The 20,786-nt window shown below is 44.1% G+C and overlaps 1 protein-coding gene across 1 annotated transcript; it reads left to right on the plus strand.

Annotated features, from left to right (window-relative positions):
* The first annotated feature begins 742 nt into the window (after positions 1–742).
* Positions 743–19,925, plus strand: LOC308586873 (calcium-activated chloride channel regulator 1-like). Its single transcript, XM_081193998.1, has 15 exons — positions 743–884; positions 2,271–2,451; positions 3,487–3,627; positions 3,891–4,041; positions 5,829–5,940; positions 6,968–7,136; positions 8,068–8,289; positions 9,863–10,087; positions 10,912–11,089; positions 11,985–12,091; positions 12,914–13,144; positions 13,911–14,175; positions 16,646–16,810; positions 17,488–17,730; positions 18,103–19,925. The coding sequence occupies exons 2-15, from the start codon at positions 2,296–2,298 to the stop codon at positions 18,390–18,392; spliced, it is 2,655 nt and encodes an 884-aa protein (XP_081050124.1). The 5' UTR covers positions 743–884; positions 2,271–2,295; the 3' UTR covers positions 18,393–19,925.
* Positions 19,926–20,786: the final 861 nt, after the last annotated feature.

Below are 20,786 nucleotides of genomic sequence, written 5' to 3' on the forward strand. Positions count from 1 at the left end.
AATAGATACCACTCCGGCAGGAAGGTAAATGGCATTTCCATGTGCTGCTCTGGTTAGCCAGAAGCAGCTTAGTCATGCTGGCCACATGACCCAGAAACTGTCTGCGGTCAAATGCCGGCTCCCTCGGACAGTAAAGCGAGATGAGCACCACAACCCCAGAGTCGTCCGTGGCTGGACTTAATGGTCAGGGGTCCCTTTACCTTTATTGATATAATAGACCATGGGCTGACTTCTGAGCTGACTCTACAGGGTGGCTATCAGTCTGTTCTGGTGGCTCTGTTCCCAACCTGCAATGTCCAGAGAGTAGCACTGGGTGAATGCTCTTCGGTCCCCTGGTATTTATGCTACAGAGTGCCGCAGGGATGATGGGAATTGTAGTCTAAAAAAAAGCTACTGGCTGATTAAAGTTAGAAAACTGTGTAGCTTGGCCTTATCCTGCCTCCAGAATGACTAGCAGCCAAGCAAGTGAATCGTTAGCGTGAAATCTCAAAGGGCACTAGAAGCATATTCTAAACATAGCTTTTGAAAGAACTCAGTTAGAAAGAGAGTTCATCTGCCTGCAGAACAGTTTTGGCTAATTTTATACTTCTTTAAAAAGGCCTCGGAGATTTTGCAACAGGGTGGACCCTTTGGTTTTGAAACCATTTAGAGGGAAATCGGGTGTACCTTTTGGTTTTGAAACCTTTTTAGGGGAAACTGGGTGGACCCATTGGTTTTGATATTATATAAAGGAAAATCGAACCCACACGTCTCTGCGTTGATCTCCTGGCTCCTGAACCTTTCAGAACAAGCCAGAGTCCTAAAAAGCAGGTAGTAATCTGCAGGGCGAGCATCATGCAAATCTAATCAATCTCAAAAATTAGTCCTGCTGGATTTACACGCAGGTAAGTAGGTACTGGGTTGAATCTTCAATTTTTTTTCGTGTGATTTTAGCTCTTTCGACACAGCAGGCTCTCACTGGATATATTCCTAAAGCTCAGGGCCAAATTATGTGCTGTGTGAAATGCATGTCTTCATGTATGCCCTTTATTTAAAAACAGAGACCTGAGGAGATCTAAAAGTACTAAACTCTCCCCAACCCTGTGGCTTATCTCTCCCAAAGGATGCTTTTCAACTCAGCCAAGCTTTTATACTGGAAGTGGGCTAAAATGCTTTGGGGAAGAAGCTATAGGAAGCTTCTTGGTTTAATGTCTTTTGATGACCATCCTCTGCCATTCCCTTTAGTGTGTTCTGCTGACACCACGTCTAGCTCAGCCCTTAGCGTTACACTGAAGTGTGAATTTCAAAGTCCCACACATTACCTTAATCAGCAGTGTTGCTTATTATATTTTAAAGCAACAAATGTCTTGGGTCCGGGATACCTGAAGGACCCACCTGGTCCCATATCAGCCGGCCTTGTGCCTAATATCTGGTGAGAGGATTTACTTGGTGTCCTGACTATGGTGGAAACATGGCTGGGATAATGGTAGGGTTGTCATATTTTAAAGAGCAAAAAAGAGGACGCTATGATGACTCTCCTTTTAAATACCCCTACTATATGTAGGTTATAGAAGCTGTAATATGTTGCTGAGCAAGGCAGAAGAGAAGAGGAAACCAAGTCTTCAACCATGTCTATGTCTCATCCAGATGTCTATGTCTATGTCTCATCCAAAAAGTATTGCCACCCGGACAGAAATTTTACCCCTGAAAAAGAGGACGTGTCCTGGAAAAAGAGGACACATGGCATCCCTAGATAATGGTCAATACTGTGGTAACACCTGAGTCCTAGAATATATTGCCTTGTGGGGTTCTTTTATTGGTGTTTCCCACTGTAAAGGCTTTTCAATTCCACCAAGGTGTTGCTGTGCTGTGTAGGTAATGCTCTGGTTTTAAGTTTTCGTTTTATCCGTTTATTGTATTTTACTAACGGTGTCGTTTTATTGTGATATTATTACTGCATTGTTGTTGTTGTTATTTATTGACTTTCCTCCCTTCACCATAAGATCCCAGGTGGGTTAAAATAATATAAGGATACCTGCCTACCTGACACCGCCTGCCAAACCTCTCTGCTCCCTTTCAACCCATTTTAAACCTCACCCCTAACCCTCCACGCACCCATAGCTCTCTCAACAGCAGAGTCCCACCAGCTGGGTCAGTGATCAGCTTTTCTGTCTTTGTTATCTAGGCCAGTCAGAATTTCCAGTCCGCTTACAAAACATGCAGCAGAGTTTTAGTTTCCTCCTCTCTCCTCGCACAAATAACCCTTCTGTGCTGTCATTTTTCTCCATGAGGCTGGAGTAGGAGGCACGAGCAAAGATGGCGTTCAGTTGGTGGCTTCTTCCATTGATGTTACAAGCGCTACATGGGGTGACAGATGCCACGGTGAAACTCAACAATGGTGGGTTTGAAGACCTTGTCATTGCAATCAACCCTCAGATACCCGAAGACAACAAAATTGTCGACAACATAAAGGTGCGACTGCTAAACGTTTCTGAATGTGTTGAATGTGCAAGCATAGGTGGGGATATAAGTATATAGTAATAATAATAATAGGGACGCGGGTGGTGCTGTGGGTTAAACCACAGAGCCTAGGACTTGCCGATTAGAGGGTCTGTCGTTCAAATCCCCGTGACGGGGTGAGCTCCCGTTGCTCGGTCCCTGCTCCTGCCAACCTAGCAGTTCGATAGCACATCAAACCTGCAAGTAGATAAATAGGTACCGCTCTGGCGGGAAGGTAAACGGCGTTTCCGTGCACTGCTCTGGTTTGCCAGAAGCAGCTTAGTCATGCTGGCCACATGACCCGGAAGCTGTACGCCGGCTCCCTCGGCCAATAAAGCAAGTTGAGCGCCACAACCCCAGAGTCGGCCATGACTGGACCTAATGGTCAGGGGTCCCTTTACCTTTAATAATAATAATAATTTATTTATTTATACCCCGCCTATCTGGCTGGGTTTCCCCACCACTCTGGGCAGCTTCCAACAAAACACTAAAATACAATAACCTATTAAACATTAAAAGCTTCCCTAAACAGGGCAGCCTTCAGATGTCTTCTAAAAGTTTGGTAGTTGTTTTTCTCTTTGACATCTGGTGGGAGGGCATTCCACAGGGCGGGTGCCACTACCGAGAAGGCCCTCTGCCTGCTTCCCTGTAACTTGGCTTCTCGCAGTGAAGGAACCTCCAGAAGGCCCTCGGCGCTGGACCTCAGTGTCCGGGTAGAAGGATGGGGGTGGAGATGCTCCTTCAGGTATACTATATATATAGGTGGGAACTGCAAGAAAATTTTGCAGTATACAACTAGCTGGTGTAGAGGAAGCCAGCATAAGTTAAGCCATCCGATTCAAGCTCTGTTCAAGACTGGGGCTACTGCTGGTTGAGCCAGCCTAAGCCTGGTAGAGGGAAGGCAAGCCTTTAAAATCGTTACACCACCCCTAAGTGCACATTCTACAAACCCAAATGCAGATAGTAGTCACTGAACACACAGAGGTCTTTCTTTCCTTTCCTTGCTAGGGCATGGTTCAAGAAGCATCTGCTTACCTCTTCGGTGCAACACAGAAAAGATTTTACTTCAAGACTGTAAAAGTGATCATTCCCTCGACGTGGAAAACAAAAGCTGACTATCAAAGAGTAACTAGAGAGTCATATGATAAGGTAAATCTGGAGAGAATGCATTGAAATGTAGGCATACTTAGGGTATTTTTTTAAAGATTGGGGCAACTCAACTTACTTCTGAGTAACAGGCATAGATTTGGGCTGTGTACATTCGCAGGCCCTCCAAGTGTCCCTTATATTAATAATAATAATAATAATGAGGATTTTTGCTGAGGCAAAAATCACGATATAGCATTAATATCAAAGGTACTTTGCTGCTGCTTTTCTGGGTGATCTTTCAACCAAATTCTATTTTATTTCAGGCAGAAGTCATAGTGGCAGCTCCTTATCTGAAACATGGAGATGATCCCTACACCCTACAGTATGGCGGATGCGGGGAACCTGGGCGATACATTCATTTAACTCCTAACTTCCTGACAAATGACAAGTTGCTTGACGCTTATGGACCACGAGGTACTACTTACTACCTGTTTGTTCAGATTAGACTGCCTGTTTTATTATTAAAATGCTATTCGAGTTTCCCTAAAATAACAGAGTAAGGAAAGTCCTGAAGAACCCATACCACTTTAAACTTTATCACTCTGAAGGCAACCAAAACGTCATAAGGAACCGGCAATATCTCCGTGTCCAGTTTATCAGCACATTTTTCAACACACAAAACGTGCCTCTGTTTCCTTTCAGCAACGTTACTGTGGTGGCTTGCACACCATAAAGTATACGACTTCCTACTGTTTTCAGGATTATTTAAGGGAGAAGTCATGTGCTTTACATTTAGGATGTGTATGTGGTCTGTATCAAGTACTTTCAGACTCTCTTGTGGGTTAATATCTGAAGCCATTAAGAACTGACTTAAAATGACCATAGCCAAGGAATATCCTGTTCTGTGAGAGCTCAAGGCTCACAGGGGAAGCCCAGGAGTGTCTCATCAAGAGACTAAGTCAATACGCCCTCAGAAATACAAGGGATCCACAGCCCTTCTGAGGAAGTGATGCATGATGATGCCTCTGGAAGCACTTAGACTGGGCCAGAGACTGAGACATCTTGACTGGGTGCATAGCGAGCCCCACCTTCCAAAAGAAGATGGCTGCCTTTAAAGAGCACTAGCCTTATTGGGCAGTCCTTGTGGTCGGGGAGGCAGGAGTACTGTGGGAGATTCATCTTCTGAATCAAAGGAGAGTGGGCAGGATGTGCCTCTGGCTGGCAGGATCCGGAAGAGGCTGTGGAAAGCTGGAGCCTTGTCCTCCTCCGTTGCACCGTATGCAGTCTCTGGGTCATAACAAGGAAAGCTAAATTGAATTTTTAATCTGTTTGTTGAACGGTAGAAATAGAGGTGCCTCTTCCACCATTTCCTAAGCAGCACTACCCCCCCCTCCAAAAAAAAAAAAAATACAGGAGAGCTCAAATTGAAAAGAAGGCTAATACAATAATAATAGATACTTAACCATTGGTATGACTGCACAACATTTCAGATTTTATTTTAAGGGGGGGGGGGTTGTGGGATGGGTGTGTTATAATTGTCAAGGAGGGGTTTGCTTTCCTGAGTCCTCCATCCAAGCTAGTAATCAGTCACACGCAGGCGCCGAATGGGTTGCCAGGCTTGATTGGCTTCTTTTCGAGCACCAGCTACAGAACATCAAACAGCAAGTCTAAAACACGGTGTGTTCTCTCCCCCTACCCCGCCCCACCGAAGGCTTATAGGGGCTGGGGAATGTAGGCAACCATCCAGCCCCATCACATGCTCCCACTTTGGGGACTAATTCTTACCACCTGCCTGAGGTACCCTGACATAAGGTAAAGGTAAAGGAGCCCCTGACTTAGGTCCAGTCGTGGCCGACTCTGGGGTTGCGATGCTCATCTCGCTTTACTGGCCGAGGGAGCCGGCGTACAGCTTCCGGGTCATGTGGCCAGCATGACTAAGCCACTTCTGGCAAACCAGAGCAGCGCACAGAAATGCCGTTTACTTTCCCGCCGGAGCAGTACCTATCTATCTTCTTGCACTTTGACGTGCTTTTGAACTGCTAGGTTGGCAGGAGCAGGGACCGAGCAACGGGAGCTCACCCCGTCGCGGGGATTCGAACCGCGGCCTTCTGATTGGCAAGTCCTAGGCTCTGTGGTTTAACCCACCGTGCCACCCGCGTCCCTGAGATACTTGCTCACTATTCATGGCAATAATTTCTATCTACCTGTATACTGTACTTTTTAAAAAAAGGTATCTTAGGTTTTGTCCTTATCTTCCACAGGCAGAGTCCTTGTCCATGAGTGGGCTCATCTCCGATGGGGTGTCTTTGATGAATATAACGACGATGCACCTTTCTACTCTCCTGGGGGAAACAGCATGCCTGAAGCAACAAGGTACCACCCCAAATCTCCAACAGATGCATCCCTTCTTTTATAAGTGATGTTTGCCTTGGGCTCGTTCGTTTGGTTGCGGTGTGAATCATTGTCTTGAGGATGAACTTTGATGACATATGGAAGAGATTTCTCATTAGGGCAAAGTGGGGGTAATGTCCAGCCCTCGGGCAAGTGCCCACTTTTCCACTGCCCAAGACCTCATTTTCGGCCAGCTTACTCAGTCTCTCTGGAGACTGTTCTCAGCCACAGTCCTGCACACAGTTTAGCCCAGTAGTGCATTTCTTTTGGCATGGTGACGTTTCAGCGGATTGTCCCTACTTCTGTTTGCTCCTCACCTGAGTCTAACTTGGTAATTTTGTTTCCAGTGGCCCACAATGCCAAACAAAAGACGCCATTTGCTGTGTGTTGAAGACAGGCCTGGATATTGGCATGGCTTGGAGGAGTTAGTTACTAGAAAGCTTTCCAGACCCTCCATTGCCCAGAACCCGGCAAGCCTTAAAAGTAGGAGAGCAAAGAGCTCAAAGACAGAGGGCACATAGCAGCACACATAGAAGTGATGAATGAGGAAGTGGGAGAGACGGGGTGGTGGTGGAGATTCACTCGGGACAACACCATTATTCAAGAGTCTGGGTTCTAGGGTCTCTCTCTGTAGTGTTTGAAATAAAAAGGGACTGTAAGAAACTTTTCCTTGTTTTTATACTTTCCTGGGCAACCAGCTGGGAGCTGCTAGGAGCATTCTGACATGAGCTAATGTACCAACTAAGCACACATAAAAATCAGATCTGAACCACATGTTTGCTGAATAAAGTACCTGTCTAGAAATCATCTATATAATTGATTCGAACTCTTTCATCTCCACCCATTATGAAGAGTTCTACAATCTGATCTTCAGGCCGGGCTGGTGGGCACTGGAGTTTGTCTTAGCAGTCATGGCATTACAGAAAACAAGATAGCATACAATCATACCAGCATGTGGTTATTTATTGACTTTTAAACCGACCATGTCTGTTTCTGTTATATTGATTAGGTGCCCAGCTACTTTCAAGGGTAGCTACGTAGTCCCGCTCGCTGATGGAACTACCAGACCATGCAAAGTTGAACCAAAAACACAGCTGTATGAATCTGGATGCCAATTCATTCCAGAAAAAAATCAAAATACTCCAACATCGATAATGTATGTGCAAAGTATCCCATCGGTAAGTATGATAGGTCTTAGTTGGGATTTATTTTTCTCCAATGCCTCAAAAATGCAGGATTTTTGCTAAGTTAAATATAATATTTGGAGATTTTTAGCTTCAATTCTTGCAGGTGTGTGTGTGTGTGTGTGTGTGTGTGTGTGCTTCACCAATAAGATTGTGTTAGGGCTGGGGAGAAAGTATTCCAACCAAAATTTAGTTATATTGACCTAGCAATTCAAGAAGAAACTCTTTCTTAAGGGCCTGAAGTTTTCCAGTCCTTCCCTCTTGAAACCTTCTCTCAATTTATAGAAGCTACATACAGCACAAGCTATGGGACCCAGACTGACTGAGCAGCCACTAGGTCCAACAGTAGGGTTGCCATATGTTCGGACACAGCCGGAAATTGGCCGTCGGAAACTTTGCCAAAAAAGTGCAACCCGAATGAAGTAGTTGAGGCACATAGTCAGACTGAAGGAAAGTGAGATGGGTTCTGTTGCTCTCTGCAACAGAACAACTAACATTTGGATAATTGTGTGGGGTTCTGCAAAATGTTTCTGGTTTGTGAGTAGAGTTGCGGTACCCTTCAAAGTTCGCCCTCAGACCTTCCAACTGTCCCTATTTTCCAGGGACAGTCCAGGATTTACAGAAGCCATCCTGGTTTCTGATTTGACCCTGGAATGTCCTGCTTTTCCTTAGGACATTCCTATTTCCACCAGGGAAATGTTGGAGGTTATGTTCCCTTCTTCGGCAGGAAACTGCTCAGAGTGAAAAGCTAGGTAGGTGAGCAAGCAAAGGAATGAGGGAACAAACAAGCATATGTTCATCTGTTCTTTTTGTCTGAAAAAGAATGTCCACTTTTGTAGCACCTCTTCCCAAGGAATGGCTGCCATGAGGTAGATATTGCTTATAAGGTTGTGAACTTGATTTATTCTTCTTACCTTTTATTTAGGTTACTCAGTTCTGTGACAAAAGCAACCACAACACTAAAGCAACAAATATGCAGAATAAAATGTGCAACTACAGGAGCACCTGGGATGTAATTACGACTTCTCCTGACTTTGCCAAATCAACTCCACAAAGAGCTCCTCCGCCTAGCCCCACTATCACTTTGCTGCAAAAACAGGAGAGAGTTTTGTGCCTAGTACTTGATGTTTCTGGAAGCATGGGTTCGGTGAGTCTATGTTTTCGGCGCTCAGAAGAAGTATTTCGAGACAGTTCAAAAATGCTGGAATTGATGTCAATAGTGACAACAAGTGTCAATACAGCATTGACATTTCTGTCATAAATGCCACGCTGTTTTATGTAATAATAATAATTTATTATTTATACCCCACCCATCTGGCTGGGTTTCCCCAGCCACTCTGGGTGGCTTCCAACAGAATATTAAAATACAATAGTCTATTAAACATTAAAAGCTTCCCTCAACAAGGCTGCCTTCAGATGTCTTCTAAAAGTCTGGTAGTTGTTTTTGTCTTTGACATCTGATGGGAGGGCATTCCACAGGACAGGCACCACTACCGAGAAGGCCCTCTGCCTGGTTCCCTGTAACTTGGCTTCTTGCAGCGAGGGAACCGCCAGAAGGCCCTCGGCCTTATAGATAGGGAGCCTGTCTTGGGTTTTAGATTAGATTTGGTTAATTTGGATATATATGAAACTACAGTAATTAATTCATACAGGAGAAGAGTTCTAGGGCAAGGGCGGGCAACCTGGCTGAGGTAGAATGCAAGGTCTGCTCATCATAATTCCCCAGTTGGTGCAGGGAACCTAGAGGAAGAGTTGGAGCATGGAGGTGAAAAATGCAGGGGTGAAAGTGAATGGAAGGAGGCAAAGGAAATCCTGATCTGGCCAGATCAATCAGGTCTTTCAGGTTTCTCAATTGTGCAGGAAACGTCAACAGCTGCACAAGGCTTCCCTACTGCAGAAATACCCTACTGTAGAAGTTTATGGTAGACACATGATGGGGGTTGGAGAAATCATATAGCTCCTGGGATGGGTAGCTATAAATGCGTTTTCCTGCCGCCCTGGCTTTTCTATGTTCTGGAGACAGGCTTCTGCAGAGCTTATCGGAGGCCTGGGGCAAGAGTCTTGTTAGACTAAAGTTATAAACTCAAACCCAAATTACCAATCCCTGGCAGGGCTCCCCAGCCGGCTTAGCCCTCTGAGGCCCAGGGAGGTGTACCTGGCTGCCTCACACCTCCACTGCATGGGCCTGTCTGGTAATAGTCCTTGAAGTGGATTTAAGAGACATGGGAGGTCCTTATTTTCATTGGAGAAATGTATGGAATATTTTAATTGAAAGGCAGGGTTTACATCATCTAACTAACTAAACAACTGCTAAGCAAATGGGGGGGCATTCTGGAATGGAGTTTATATTTCTATACTAGCATACAGAAATTTGAATATCAGACACAAAAACATTGTAGGATAATCATTCTCCAGCAGCAGAATTTGTGGGACAAGCCCCATTGCAATGAATGGTGCTCTTGTGAACCTCCCATCCATTTCAATGGAGCCTGTGCAGGAAAACATCCAGATGGATTGTGCCCAAAATCGCAACAAGGATGAGGTTATTTGGAAACTCATGAACATTATGCATTTGCCTACATCCACATAAGTTTATCAAGCCTTGTTTTTTAAAGTATAATTGACAGTTGCATTTTCAGTCATTTATTTGCTTCCCAGAATCCACTGGCAGTTCTGTGAATGCTGGTTTTTTTATTAATATTATTGTTATTCCTATGCAGAGCAATCGCATTGGTCGGCTGAAGCAAGCTGCGGAAATATTCGTCCTGCAGATTATTGAAGCGGGATCCTGGGTTGGAGTAGTCACATTCAACAGCGCGGCAACAGTCCAGACTCACCTGAGGCAGATCAGCAGCGACAGCGTGCGCAAAACTCTGGCAGGGTTTCTTCCTACTTCAGCTGGTGGAGGAACTAACATATGTTCTGGAGTGCGGTCAGCATTTCAGGTGAAAAAGAATAAAGTTCCAGATCCTTTTATTCCTATTCTTCTTTGTAGGGTAGCCAGATGCAAAAGTGTAAAGGGCTGCTGTGTATCTAAGGGTTGTGTACAAGAGGGTATTTCAGCAGGTATGCTCTCTCATATAAGCCAAGAAACTGAAACTCAGTGCAGAGAAGGTAGAGATGCTATTTGCAGGTGGATCCACTGCCTGGGTAAGTTCTGGATAAGTTCTGCCTGGGTAAGTTCAACCAGTTCTGGAGGGAGTCCCAATCCTCTGAAAGATCAGGTTCCTAGCTTGAGTGTACTTCTGTATCCATTGAAGTGACTGGAGGCAAAAGTGGCTTCCACCAGGTGTGGCTTCTGCCATCTATGAACTGGAAGCCTCTCAGTTTGATTGTTTATTATTGTCCTTCTATCCCACCTTTCCTCTGAGGAGGTCAAGGTGGTCTCTCAGGCTGAGAGACTATTTGGCCTAGGTCGCCCAGTGAGCTTCATGACTGTGTGGGGTTTCAAACCATAGTCTTGGCCAACGTTTCCATGGTTTCAAACCATGGTTCTAGTCCATGGTTTTAACCGCTATAACCACAGCTTTCTCGCGTGAAATAGCAAATGCTAATACTTCCTTATTAACAACCATGGAAGATATGGCACCCATCTCACCAGAATCTGCTTATGTAACAGGTAGGGAATTAGTTCACACAGAACAGCAGCAACATACCACACTTAGCGGAGCTTTGTAGCATTTTCTCGTTCATTTTAAGCATAAATGGTGCCCGGTGGCTTCCACATTCCTAGTTGCTGCTGAGATTCTAAATGCTCTGCTCCATACAGGTGTTTTTAAAGAAGTACCCAAATACCAGAGGCTGTGAAATTGTGCTCTTGACAGATGGAGAAGATAAACAAGTAAATTCCTGCTTTACCGAAGTTCGAAATAGTGGGTCTATAATCCACACCATTGCTTTGGGACCAAAAGCTGAAAAAGAACTAGAAATGATGGCAGACATGACGGGTAAGTGAGCGAGCAGAAGGCCACACCTTTATTCCACTTGGTGCCAACTGGGGTTTCCCTAAGAGTGAATTTACTAGTGGGCCCAGCCCCCCGCCATGCTACTTTCATCCGCACAATGTTCCTCCTACTTGCCCACAGAAACTTCACTGCTTTTCAGTGCTCTGTTGTTGTTGTTTAGTCGTGTCTGACTCTTCGTGACCCCATGGACCAGAGCACGCCAGGCACTCCTGTCTTCCACTGCCTCCCGCAGTTTGGTCAAACTCATGCTGGTAGCTTCGAGAACGCTGTCCAACCATCTCGCCCTCTGTCGTCCCCTTCTCCTTGTGCCCTCCATCTTTCCCAACATCAGGGTCTTTTCCAGGGAGTCTTCTCTTCTCATGAGGTGCCCAAAGTATTGGAGCCTCAGCTTCATGATCTGTCCTTCCAGTGAGCACTCAGGGCTGATTTCCTTAAGAATGGAGAGGTTTGATCTTCTTGCAGTCCATGGGACTCTCAAGAATCTCCTCCAGCACCATAATTCAAAAGCATCAATTCTTCGGCGATCAGCCTTCTTTATGGTCCAGCTCTCACTTCCATACATCACTACTGGGAAAACCATAGCTTTAACTATACAGACCTTTGTTGGCAAGGTGATGTCTCTTATTTTTTAAGATGCTGTCTAGGTTTGTCATTGCTTTTCTCCCAAGAAGCAGGCGTCTTTTAATTTTGTGGCTGCTGTCACCATCTGCAGTGATCATGGAGCCCAAGAAAGTAAAATCTCTCACTGCCTACTTTACATTTACTGACACACAGATGTCTTTTGCACACAGATGTATAAAAGACTACACTACAACAATGTATTGCCTTTTATTCCATCTAACCAAGTATCCTAACTGTTCCTTCAATCGCATTCCAGGAGGTCTGAAATTTGCTGCCACTGACAGCTTGAATTCCAACGGTCTCATTGATGCTTTCAGCGGAATTTCTTCAGGAAGTGGAGATCTCAGTCAACAATCTATTCAGGTATGCATTGCAAAGATTAGAGTAAAATAAGCAGTTCTACTATGACTATTAGGCACTGTAAAAAAAATGTTTAAAGCACAAAGTAAAATTAATTCTATAGTCCATATTTTACTAGTATTGTGCAGCAGCAAAACCAGGCAGAATTCACAGATCTTACAGAGGTGGATTTTGGCAGCACTGAAACAACATTTCCATTTTTACTGGTCCTAATTCAGTTGAATGTGTGGTCATACAAGCACCATGGTGTCTCATTGACTACTCTTTGCCAAAATGTGGCGTGAGATCTGTTGCTTCACCTAGAAATTTCACCCCAAATTTCCCATTGTATCGGCTGCAAATTTACTTCTCTTTGCCTGTGGAATTAGAGTTGTGTGTCTTGCAGAGTCAACCTCTCATTTGAGATCATTGATTTGCATTTGATCAGAGGTTGTCCCAGCTTTTGAGCTTCATTCAGAAGTCAAACATGCCGTCAGAAAAATCTCCTTAAACTGCATGTTTTTGACACTTGGCGTTTGTAGCAAACCTTTTGGTTTAAAACTTACAAGGTGGCTAGCACCCAGTAAAAGGCCACATGCGACCACAATAAATATATTTGGTGCAGGAAAATAAATTACGGCATCTGCAGGGAATGGATTAAGCATCCAGCATCTTATATCTGGGAAGGGCTGTTGAGCTGGAGTTGCTACATCATTTGTTTTCCTCCATGTCTTTAACCATGGAGATATTGTAGGATACCAATTTTATCCCCGTTGCAGATCTATTCAGGTTATAAAACTTTTCAAATATATCAGCGTACTTATTTCCTCTCCCCACCCCCAACAGCTTGAAAGTAAAGGGAAGGAAGTAGCTGCCAAGAAATGGATGTTTGGTACAGTATCCATTGATAAAACGGTGGGAAAAGACACTTTCTTTGTCATTACGTGGAGCGCAAGCACAACTCCACCAGAGATGTTTCTGGAAGATCCCAAGGGGAAAAAGTACCGTACAAAGGACTTCATAACTGATAAAACCAACCTACGGACAGCCCGGCTCCAGATTAGTGGAATCGCAGAGGTAAAATATCCACTCTCTATGCAGATAACTCTTCTGTTACTTGTGTGCCTTTTCCTTTGGAAAATAAGGATACATTATGCAAGTGGGGAAGAGCCATTTACTTCTCGAAGTCCTCGGTGTAAGATTTTGCAATGATATTAACAGTGCTTTGTTTTTCCCTAGAAGAGAAGGTGCCAGTACTCACAGCCTAGAAATGGCTGGAGGAAGGACAACCAAGCGGGCATAAGGGGTGGGGGAGACGCTCTGTGCATGCTCAGGGAAGGAGGCAGAAGGCCTCTAGGATCCTGGCACAGTCTCATGCCTCATTCCCCAAGCCCAGAAAGTGCTTATCTGGCTCTGGGACGGAGGCAGGAGATACCACCCCCTGGGGGCCCCTGGAACCTCGGGTGCAAATGGGAGGCGTTGAATAAAAATAAGGGGGTGGAAGCATAAATAAAGAAGACAAGAAAAAATTGAAAAGCCATTTGTACATGTTTCCTTTCCCAGGAGAGCACTGAGTAATTTTTGTTTCCCCCGAAAAGGGTGCGGTAGGCCAAATAAGTTTGGGAACCTCTGGTCTGGAAGGTGCCATGAGACGTTCTTTCATTTCCTAGCTCATCAAATGCCAGTATCTGCTGCCAGTATCTGCTCTTGGTATATTTTCGGGGGGGAAAGACACCCCATCTTAATAACCATAATAATAATCGAAGGAAATAGGAACTGTATTTATAAACAGTTAGATATGGGATATTTAATATCCTTCTGTTTCTCATCACTTGATTTCCAGGCAGGAGACTGGAAGTATTCCCTGCAGAATCAAAATACAGCTCAAACCATGACAATAACAGTCACGAGCCGAGCAAGGTCAGCAACTGTGCCTCCAGTTCATGTGATGCCTCTTATAAAAAGAACACATAAGTTTCCTGATCCGTTGGTTATTCATGCAGAAGTCAGCCAAGGGTTCTTACCTGTGACTGGTGCAAAAGTCATAGCCACAATTGAAGCAGACAATGGAGCAGCTGTGGATCTAGAGCTTTTGGACAATGGCGCAGGTAAGTTTGTTTCGAAGCGTTTGCGGCACTATGCATTTCCCACAGAATCAGAACATTAACTCATCTAGTCAAGCATTATTTAATGCGACACGGTGGCTTGTCAAGATGCCTGGCAATTGCATTTTCAAAACCAGCCATTTTTTTTAATTTAAAAAAATTGTTTGTTTGCTCATTTACAATATTTGCAAACCACTAAAAAGTCCCAATTCAGACTACGCACATAGCTGAAATAAAATTAAATGCAATAAAATAGTATAGTATAATACAACATTCAACGTAATATCAAATATGAAATAATTGGCTTCTAAAACGTAGATTCATAAACAGGCATAAAACTCAAAACCGACTGGCAAACAGTTATGTCCTCCCCAAAGCCTGAGATCCTTTTTAGCTTGCGTTGCCAGAGATATAAACTGCCTGCAGAACATATGCTCTACCCCTGAGATGAGACCAATAGGGAAGACTCCATTCTGGGTCTTTGCGAAACCCTTCTAGGTGCTAACACCTTCAGTCCTTCTGTCTTTCACCTGTGAGATATAGCAAGGAGATGCCATGCTTTCCCATACCCTCCAACATTTCTCCGATGAAAACAGGGACGTCCCATTCCATAATGATAATTTTGCTATTTATACCCCACACATCTAACTGGGTTGCCCCAGCCACTCTGGGCAGCTTCCAACATATATAAAAGAATAATAAAACATTAAACACTTAAAAACAACAACACAACCCTATACAGGATTGCATTCAGATGGCTTGGGGGTCGGAGAACTCCATACCCTCCAACTTTTCTCCAATGAAAATAGGGATATCCTTAGGAAAAGCCGGACATTCCCGGATCAAATCAGGGACGTCCCTGGAAAATAGGGACACTTGGTGGGTCTGTTTTCCAGGTGTGCTTCTTGAGATGTTGTTGTTGTTGTTTAGTCGTGTCCGACTCTTTGTGACCCCATGGACCAGAGCACGCCAGGCACTCCTGTCTTCCACTGCCTCCCACAGTTTGGTCAAGCTCATGCTGGTAGCTTCGAGAACACTGTCCCACCATCTCGTCCTCTGTCATCCCCTTCTCCTTGTGCCCTCCATCTTTCCCAACATCAGGTTCTTTCCCAGGGAGTCTTCTCTTCTCATGAGGTGGCCAAAGTATTGGAGCCTCAGCTTCACGATCTGTCCTTCCAGTGAGCACTCAGGGCTGATTTCCTTAAGAATGGATAGGTTTGATCTTCTTGCAGTCCATGGGACTCTCAAGTGTCTCCTCCAGCACCATAATTCAAAAGCATCAATTCTTCGGTGATCAGCCTTCTTTATGGTCCAGCTTCTTGATATACAAGGAGCTAATAGCCCCACTTGGATGCTTTAAGGCTCCGTGTGATTAGAATCACATGAAGAATGGAGGAAACAGCTGCCCCCATTGTCATCCTCCATCAGTCGGTGATGAACATCTGCCGTGGGGAGCCCGGTCTACTCCCTACACATTTCGAAACCCTAAATTGTGCAGGGAGCCTGCTGAAGTGGAAACGGCTTCCCATTTCAGAAGTTATCCCCCTCATGAGTGCCATCTTCCTAGGAAAAGAGGTGCTGGAACTCACCTTGAACACTTCCCTTGTCTCTCATAACGGCAATGGCTTCCACCTGAGAGGGGCTAGATCCGAGTTCCCCTGAGTTATGTCGGGGGGGGGGGGAGAGCCCTGCCCCTCATCACTTGAAGGATGCTAGGATAGGCCTACTCCCAAAGACAAATGAAGCATCTGTCTCAGGTGCGGATAACCTTTGCCTCACCTGATTTTGCTGAACTAGAAACTGCCATGTAAGAAGGGGCTCAGATGATGTTCTTACAGTCCAGGCAAGTTCATGAGGGGAAAGGCAGTTGTGGCTATATTTAGCAATGGCAGCCCACCAAGAGCTTGATAAATTAAATTTTGCGAACTGCCCGGGACTGCAGAAAACGGAGCTTGTCAAGCATGCAGAAGTCCACAATGTATGCTGGTTTGCTGTCTTCAGGTTGGCGAGTTACAAGTTGTGTTGGCCTGCGTTGAACAGGGATTAACATACTTATGACTCCATATCACTACATATTCAGATTTAGGCACTCTACTGTTTTCATTAGAACAGGAGCAGATACAGTGGTACCTCGGGTTAAGTACTTAATTCGTTCCGGAGGTCCGTTCTTAACCTGAAACTGTTCTTAACCTGAAGCACCACTTTAGCTAATGGGCCTCCCACTGCCTCCGTACCGCCGTAGCACTATTTCTGTTCTCATCCTGAAGCAAAGTTCTTAACCTGAGGTACTATTTCTGGGTTAGTGGAGTCTGTAACCTGAAGCATATGTAACTTGAAGCATATGTAACCTGAGGTACCACTGTACTGTGAAACAAACATCTTCTACATAGGTTATGTAGGGTTTGTTTTTCTTTTTTCTAATAGCAGTGAGATGTTGGGTTTGGATGTTTAATTTTAATATCAATGTACCTAGGTGCCGACATTATAAAGGATGACGGAATCTACTCGAGATATTTCACATCGTTCAAAGTAAATGGTCGACACAACCTAAAAGTGCGGGTCCAGGGGCAAGGCAAGACTGGTAGAAGGATCCGTAGGCAAAGTCAAGCTTTCTTTGCACCAGGGTTTGTAAATAATGGTAAGTAATTGTTACGAAATAGCAATACTGGTGGTATGCTAGCTCTGCGATTCTCAAAGTGTGAATGACACTGGGCATCTCCAGAAGGAAACAAACTTCTTCCTGCCATTTCCCTCCCCATCATTGTCTTTATGTAGATCTGGACACTTGAGTACATATCTCTGACACGTTCACACATATATGTAGGCACATCCTTCTTTCCTGCAATATCCTGCTTCTCAACTCAGTGGGTTAGAGAGAGAGAGAATAGATCTACAGCAGATTTGTTGTTGTTGTTATTTTACCTTCCATTTATGCCCCAAGGCAATGTAGAAAAGAAAATGCAAATGGTTACAAAACAGCACACAAAAAAACGGAAGATTCATTTAAAATGGATACCTACAGTAGAGAACTCTTCATCCAGCTGGGATAGCTTGTCAGCATAAAAAAATGTATTTTAGAAAGTGTGGGTGGGATGTCATATCGCAACAGGATGTTGTTCCATAGAACAAGGGCAGCTACCCCGAAAGCTCTGCTTTAAGAAAATAATTATGATTTTCTGTATATTCTGTCTTTGTTTTGGGTTTGCACAAAAGGAAATAAACGGGACTTTCAAAATAATGGGGAAGTTTGGAGGTTTGTAGTCTCACCATATAATCTATCATCCTTCCTTCTTTCCTTCCTCCCTTCCTTCCTAGGTGTAATAAATATGAATCCCCCAAAACCCGAAGTTCGTGATGATGACATCGAAGTTGACGTAGGAAATTTCAGTAGAGTGGCATCAGGTGGCTCTTTTGTAATGTCAGGAGTTCCGCCTGGTGGTAGTAAAAAAGATGTTTTCCCACCCTGTAGAATCACTGATCTTGAGATAAAACCACTTGGTGATTATCAGTTCCTTTTGTCCTGGACAGCTCCTGGGAATGACTATGATGAAGGAAAAGGTAAGTGCAAAATTCTGCTTTAATCAGTCAGTCAGTCAATCAATCAATCAATCAATCAATCATTAAGACTGTAGTGTGTGTGTGTGTGTGTGTGTGTGCGCGCGCGCATAAAAAGGTGTGTGGGGAGCCAACCACCACTTTTATTTGCAGCAGCCTTATCTCCCTGTAATATTATATTACAGTAACATTATGTTATTGCTCTGGGAAGAGGGATTTCATCCTATCTGGTCCACCGTTGCTGAGGGCAGAGGGCTACCTGCGGATAGGAAGTTTGCAATGCATTGAAAAGGATTTCTGTTGCTGTTATCCTTGATGCCCGACTGAAGACACACATCTTAATGCATGCCCTGTTGGCTGTTCTTTATTTTGCAGCTGAAAGGTACGAAATAAAAATGAGTGAAGATCCCTCGGCATTGATAGATGCAGCTTTTCAAACAGCCACTTCTGTGAATACTGCTGGTCTGAAAATGGAAGTCGCTGGGGTCAAGCAATCCTTCCAGTATAACGCAGAAAACTTAAAAAAATCGAATGGCACCTCCATCTACTTTGCCATTCGTGCCATTGATGGTAGCAACAATGTCGGAGAAGCATCTAATATAGCCAGAGCAGTCGTGCTTGTTCCCATATTGCCAACCACCCCAGATGATACTTTTTGTCTGTAGTTTGTGTTTTGCATAAACAAAAAACCAGAAGTCTTGATACTGGAATACAGCTAGGATTCTGTTTCTGTTTTGAATTTTAATTGGCTCATTGTTTGTATGCTTTTTTTGTAATTTCCATGTCTACAGCTAAGCAGCTTCCATAATAGAAATGGCTTTAAAAAATTGTACTCAAATATTTCATGGCAGAATTGTCACGATTAAAATGCATCGTTATCTTTAAATGTGAATTTAGTAAGTTGGCAACCCTAATAAGCAGGTGCACTAGGGCAAACTTTGTGTTTGGCAACCTGGTAAGTTAATGTTTGTTAGAGACACTTATGCTTGTGAGATATTAACATGTAACACTTTTAACAGCCTGTACTAAACCTCTTTAGCCTTTTATTCTTTCAAGTTAATAAAACTTTTTTTTAACGCAGTTGGCAGTTGGCTTGTGAAATCTGGTGAGCAGAAAGCATCAGCTTTGCTAAGAAATAGGTCTAGTGACAGCAGAGCAATGGAACAGTTACACAGTTATGTGCTAAGGTGGTTTTTGCTTACAGGAAGGCAGGAGAAAAGGACTGAGATATAACTGTCAAGCTAGCAATCTGGAGTTTTCCTGCTTTAATGTGCAGAAACTGTGGGTCTTTGAAACGTGGGGTGCTCCCATGCATGTGGAGAGAAAAATATTACAATTCAAAAGTCTGGATCATGGCAGAGAAGAGTGCTGTGTTCACAAGACAAGACAGATTCTATGGGAGAGAACTTTTGTTCTCCATAATAAAAGGTAAAGGTACCCCTGCCCGTACGGGCCAGTCGTGTCCAACTCTAGGGTTGTACGCCCATCTCACTTAAGAGGCCGGGGGCCAGCGCTATCCGGAGACACTTCCGGGTCACGTGGTCAGCGTGACAAAGCTGCATCTGGCGGGCCAGCACAGCGCACGGAAACGCCGTTTACCTTCCCGCCATTAAGCGGTCCCTATTTATCTACTTGCACCTGGGGGTGCTTTCGAACTGCTAGGTTGGCAGGCGCTGGGACCGAAAGACAGGAGCGCACCCCGCCGCGGGGATTCGAACCGCCGACCTTTCGATCGGCAAGTCCTAGGCACGGAGGCTTTTACCCACAGCGCCACCCGCGTCCCTCCATAATATGTGGCAATAATATGTTCTCCATAAAATGTGGCAATAATATGTTCTCCATAATATGTGGCAATAAAATCAGCGCACTCTCAATGGCAATTTGGAGAAGAACCAGTTCACAAAAATGGGTTGCAAATTCACATAATATAGCACAGCAGGGATTTTCAAGGGCGAGACATGACCACAGTGCTTCCATCTCTCACTTTATTTTTCCCTTTTTGTACAGAGCTCTCTGGCCAGGTTCCTCTGCTTTTGTGTGTGTTTCTGCTCTCCTTGGTGGGAGTGCACTAGGCTTAGGGTACTAGTAGGATTATGCCTTCACTTTCGATTCGCCCTTTCCAGTGTTTCTCTTCACAAGGGAGAGAAGACATCCTAACCTGTGTAACGTTTTGTTATGCAATAAAGCTTCGAACTTTCCTTTTTGCTCTGGTTATCTATTCATCTATCTTCCTTTGCAAAGGAAGAACCCAGTTTGTGGTTCAATTGTTTATCCTGGCATCTTTGCAGAAAATGACCCCGGGGTGATCCGTTTCTCACACACACACACACTAAGCCTATTGTTTAAAGTTCACTAACTAGTGAACTTTAAAGTCCCCAGAGTGAGTCATAACAGAACTCGACTAACTTATTCCATCAGTACAATGTCAATCATATTCCTGGTTGTTGTTGTTTTTAATTACCATATTGGCCTGACTATAAGCCTCACTTTTTTTCCAAATTCTGACCGTGAAAAGTTACAAGTGTGGCTTAAATTCACAGCCTTACAAAAATTGGCTTTTGCGATATTGCTGCTGAAACAGACATCTGGTAAAACGGAACCAAAAAATGTTTTATTGTCGATTTGCAAGCTTGAGACTGTTCGTTTGCCATTTATGGGTTTGAGTGTCTGCGGAATTGTAGCAAATGAATAGCGATTTGTTATTTTAGCGATTGTACGGTGACTTTTGCGGGCTTGCAAAATCAAAGGCTTAAATTGGCTCAGTTACAATTCTACCAATCGCAGCGATTTTCAGCATGTGACCCAATTTTAGGGGAGTGGCTTAGATTTGGGTATTGTCTCTCCCCCCCTTGAATTTTAAAGGTGCGGCTTATTTGCACGTGCGGCTTATATTTGGGCCAATACAGTAAATATTTGTATCAAAATAGATTACTATTCTTTGACTGCAAGTACTGGGATCTATTTGTAAATCAGCTAAAACTGATCAGAAGTAAGTGACTGGTGGACTTAATCATTGCCCCATACTTTCAACCAGATACTGGAAATTTGCTTTTAATGGT

Source organism: Podarcis bocagei, assembly GCF_964188305.1.
Source record: "Podarcis bocagei genome assembly, chromosome: 5".
Classification (NCBI taxonomy): domain Eukaryota; kingdom Metazoa; phylum Chordata; class Lepidosauria; order Squamata; family Lacertidae; genus Podarcis; species Podarcis bocagei.

Coding starts and splice junctions, on each gene's coding strand:
- LOC308586873 (XM_081193998.1), top strand. CDS start 2,296: ATGGCGTTCAGTTGGTGGCTTCTTCCATTGATGTTACAAGCGCTACAT. Junction 3,628..3,890: donor CTAGAGAGTCATATGATAAG/GTAAATCTGGAG, acceptor ATTTTATTTCAG/GCAGAAGTCATAGTGGCAGC. Junction 4,042..5,828: donor TGACGCTTATGGACCACGAG/GTACTACTTACT, acceptor TATCTTCCACAG/GCAGAGTCCTTGTCCATGAG.